At 36.1% G+C, this 1,480-nt stretch overlaps 1 protein-coding gene across 1 annotated transcript in view; it reads left to right on the top strand.

Moving 5' to 3' along the window:
* Positions 1-1,480, top strand: part of DDX43 (DEAD-box helicase 43) — a 48,978-nt gene that overhangs the window by 33,894 nt on the left and 13,604 nt on the right. The window contains exon 9 of the mRNA XM_018567355.1: positions 133-274. Coding sequence (XP_018422857.1) covers positions 133-274 — 142 coding nt within the window. The remainder of the gene's footprint in view (positions 1-132; positions 275-1,480) is intronic.

Here is a 1,480-nt window from a genome sequence, read left to right as displayed (position 1 = left end):
CGAAAGTTCCTTGTTTTCCCCCCCCCCCCCCCCCGTTTGCTTGGCTGCAAGCTTAGAAAAAACATATCAGCAAGGAGAATGACTGTGAAATTTCACATGTTTGAATGTTTGTCTTGATTCTTTTGTTTTTAGCATTTGCATTTATGGCGGTGGTGACCGTAAAAGCCAAATAAATGTGGTTGCAAAGGGAGTGGATATAGTCATTGCTACACCTGGAAGATTGAACGACCTACAAATGAACAATTTTGTTACTCTAAAAAGTATAACTTACTTGGTAAGTAACTATTACTATTTAAGGCAGAAAGTTTAGGTTAAAAAAAACTGAACAACAGTTGCAATATGTTGCATAGCTTCCAAAAACCTACAGAAGCTAAACATTTTATCTTCACGGTAACATGAAAATTATTCTTCTCTCCACAAGCTCCAATCTTCCAGACTAGTTTATAAAAAAAATATTTTTGTAATCCTACATTACAAAAATAGATGTAAAATCCTTTTCTTGCAGTATGTAACGGGACACAGGTGCCTCTCCTCTTATGATCCACTCCCATTGCTTGCTTAAAAAAACGACGCTTGCTGGAAATTGCTGTTCTTTGCCAGTGTCCAATCACCTGGAGACAGCTGCATAACCTACAGTCTCAGATTACCATCTTGTGTCCTGTAATGTACTCCAGGAAAAGGATTTTACAGGTAAGACAAAAAAAAATGCTATTTCTATTACGGTCACTGTTCCTGTTGGGAGAGTTTTTGCTCACTACTTAGGAAGAGAGAAAAAGTTTAAGAGCTACAGAAACCGCAATAAAAATCTAATAGGGGGTCCTAACCCCCCTATCTGTTCATTACACATAGAAATGTGCAACTTGCCTGCTTGCCTTTTTCTAAGTGCAGTTTTTCAATGTGAGGTCCTGCTTATTAGTGTCTTGGGTATTTATGCTGTTACCCAGTTGGACAAATATCACACAATTCATAATCATGGTTATTATTCATATTAATGTGAAGTGAGAATTTTATATACCGTATATACTCGAGTATAAGCCGTCCCGAATATAAGCCGAGGTACCTAATTTTAGCAAAAAAAACTGGGAAAAAGTATTGACCCGAATATAAGCCGAGGGTGGGAAATGAGGCAGCTACTGGTAGATAGATACCAATAAAATTACATTAATATTTATTTAAAAGAAAAATAACCTAGCTCTGTAAGTGGAAAAGGGGGTACAGGGCTACATATCATGTACTACGGATCATATAACCCATTCATATTAGCAGAGGATAATTGTAAATCTATTGTTCAGTGCACTCTATATGTAGTATATAGTACATGTACATATAGAGTGCCTGCAACAATACATTTACAATGATCCTCTGCTAACATGAATGGGTTAAATGATCCATAGTACAGGGCTACATACAGATAATTTAATACATTCATGTTAGTATAATTGTAAATGTATTGTCTGCACTGTATTAACAGTATATACTC

This window comes from Nanorana parkeri, unplaced genomic scaffold (genome assembly GCF_000935625.1).
Source record: "Nanorana parkeri isolate BGI_ZX_2015 unplaced genomic scaffold, ASM93562v1 scaffold1035, whole genome shotgun sequence".
Taxonomy (NCBI): domain Eukaryota; kingdom Metazoa; phylum Chordata; class Amphibia; order Anura; family Dicroglossidae; genus Nanorana; species Nanorana parkeri.
Note: the sequence above shows the minus strand (reverse complement) of the source record. Positions and strands in the feature narration are given on the sequence as shown.